The 2,898-nt window shown below is 38.2% G+C and overlaps 1 protein-coding gene across 1 annotated transcript; it reads left to right on the top strand.

Moving 5' to 3' along the window:
- Positions 1-266: 266 nt before the first annotated feature.
- On the top strand, positions 267-2,837 carry LOC125850143 (G-type lectin S-receptor-like serine/threonine-protein kinase SD2-5; the record flags this gene model as incomplete). The annotated part of the gene is made up of 2 exons (XM_049530036.1): positions 267-343; positions 1,184-2,837. Coding segments are annotated over exons 1-2 (1,731 nt in total), but the record flags the coding sequence as incomplete, so codon positions are not given.
- Positions 2,838-2,898: the final 61 nt, after the last annotated feature.

The following is a 2,898-nucleotide window of genomic DNA, read 5'->3' as shown; positions in this document are numbered from 1 at the left end:
TCATTTATATATAAGACATAATACATAAATGTGCCCTTTAATTTGACCTCATTTCACATTTATATCATCCAACTTACGAGAGTAAAAAGAAATAAAATTCAAATACATAATTTTCTAATATAGGTGTTTTGTATATGTATGTACTAAAATATATTATATGTATTCTACCTCTAGAATTCTCCAACTAGTCCAAGTTGGCGTACCTCATTATGCACTATTATATATATATATATACCTTTTCCTTGTTGGTATAGGTAGGGATGACAATGGGACGGGGCAGGGCAAGCCAGGGTAAGGTTTTAACGGGGAAGAGCAACCTGACATCAGGTTTTGCACCTTTCTCGTGAAGTAACTTTTGGAATTGAGTTAAGCCCATGTGTCTGAGTCAAGTTCATTTTCGTTTGGGCTCCCGATCCAGTTCATTTTTATTTGGGCCCCCGATCGATGCATGCTCCAATTGGTTGTGGACATGAATGGGGTGTTATTGAAATAAATGCAGTTTCTGCTCATGAGGGTCTCATTTTTTTATTTTTTTTGGGTAACAACTGTAAAATATTACCATAACCACCAAAGAACATATACAAATAAAAGAGCACCTATTTCTGAAACAGAGAATAGGCCTCTAACAAAACAAAATACCTAGTTACATAACAAATGCTGAACATTAAAATAATAGGAAAAAGGAAGACATTAGTCTGTATTCCCACTTTGCTTTAAAATATTTTAAAGTAAAGAAGTGATTTCCCACTGTAAATAATTATATCATATTCATCCTTCACGTGTAAAAGGGAATATCCAGAGCATGACTACTTTATGTTTGTGAAAAGTATCATATGAGTAATGATAATATTTAATGAATTTCTTTATACGAATATACTGTTTGAGCAAAAGGTACTGAGTTTGATATCATCAAACTCGTATCTGTGCTTCTAGCTCGGTCCGTGATTGAAAGTAGACAAACTTTTTTGTAAAAAAATAATACCACGTGGAATGAAAGTTTTGTTGTGAGGCCGCTCTCTTGTATTGACCAAAGAGATGGCGTTCCCAAAAGAAAGGCATTATTAGAACACAGAAGGAGTAGATTTCAAACATTTTGTTAGCTTTAGTAAGAAATGATTGCAGAGCAGAGATTGTATTTTCCTCATGTCCTGTTCATCATTTATATTCACTTTTTGTCATTCAGGTTTGCTTCATCCCAGATTTCATGGTACCTGAATTCTACTGCTGGACTTTCCACTTTATGGACCAGCAGGCCGTTTTCGATTGATGGAGATTACACATATGAATCATCTTTTATCACACCCATCCTTGTGAGTGGAAATAATAATGGAAATAAGTATCACTTCTGTGGCTTCTACTGCAATAGCCAAAGTGTTGAATGCGTTCTCGGGATCTTCTTTGCATCCCCGGACAACAAATTCATGGATCCCCAGTTGGTTTGGTCTGCTAATCGAGACCGTCCAGTGAAAGTCAATGCAACCTTGCAACTAGGCCTAGATGGAAACTTGGTCTTGGCAGACTCTGATGGCACTTTTGTTTGGTCCACTAATACTACTGGCAAATCTGTTTCTGGCTTAAGCATGACAGAAATGGGGAATCTCGTGCTCTTTGACAAAGCCAATCGCACAATTTGGCAGTCTTTCGATCATCCTACGGATTCTTTGCTCCCAGGGCAGAGCTTGGTTTCTGGGAGGAAGCTCATAGCAAGCATTTCAGCAACCAATCAGAGTCAAGGTTTGTTTTCTCTTGCTATTCTCAATAGAAGCCTGACCACTTACATCGATTCTGATCCACCTCAGATTTACTATGCTTCAAGAAAGCCAGCTAGTACGTATTTCAGTTTTGATGGTCAAGTGCTTACTGCTCCGCCATACTCTCCTACATCACCAGCTGAATTCATGAAGTTTGGGCCTGATGGACACTTCCGGGCATACCAATGGAACGAGAACACATCTACTTGGAAAGACATATCTAATCTTTTGCTTAATCTATATGCACAGAACTGTGGGTATCCAATGGTGTGTGGAAGATATGGCATTTGTACAAGTAACGGCCAATGTAGCTGTCCGCCAGATCAAAATTTCTTTAGGTCATTAGATGAGAGGAAAAAAAATGTTGGATGTTTACAGCTGACATCCATTTACTGCAACTCTTCGCAGTATCATAGTTTCGTAGAGCTCAAAAATACCACATATTTTGCATTTGAGTACAATCGTGAAATAATTCCAAGCATATTATGGTTTGAGGGGAAAAAGTTGGAAGATTGCAAAAGGGCCTGTCTAAGAAAATGTTCCTGCAAAGCTGTTGTCTTCGGATATGATTTAGATGTTAATAGAACTGGGAGCTGTTTATTACTGAATGAGGTCTTTTCCCTCGTAGACACCGATGACAGAATGCACAAGAGAGTACTTCTTAAGGTGCAGAAATCCTCAAACACACAGAATCAGTCTCAAACCATTTCTGGAGGAAAAAAGTCAAGACCTCACATAGTGATAATAGGATCTACTCTTGCAGCTTTCTTTGGGATAATGTTAAGTGTCACAGCTTTCTTCGTTATCTTTAAAAAGAGGACAAAAGATTCCAGAAAGGATGGGGGTTTTCTGGACCTCGAACCAATCTTTCCGGGAATGCTAACTCGGTTCTCTTACAATGAGCTAAGAATAATAACTGAAAATTTCAGCAGCAAGCTCGGGGAAGGAGGATTTGGCTCAGTATATGAAGGAACACTGAGTAATGGCACAAAAATAGCTGTAAAGCGTCTGGATGGTCTAGGTCATGTGATGGAATCATTCTTAACAGAAGTAAACATAGTCGGTGGCATTCATCACATTAATCTGGTAAAACTCATTGGATTTTGTGCTGAAAAGAGACAAAGACTTCTGATCTATGAACACATGG

This window comes from Solanum stenotomum, unplaced genomic scaffold (assembly GCF_019186545.1).
Source record: "Solanum stenotomum isolate F172 unplaced genomic scaffold, ASM1918654v1 scaffold14311, whole genome shotgun sequence".
Lineage (NCBI taxonomy): Eukaryota > Viridiplantae > Streptophyta > Magnoliopsida > Solanales > Solanaceae > Solanum > Solanum stenotomum.
This window is presented reverse-complemented; position numbering and strand designations above follow the sequence as displayed.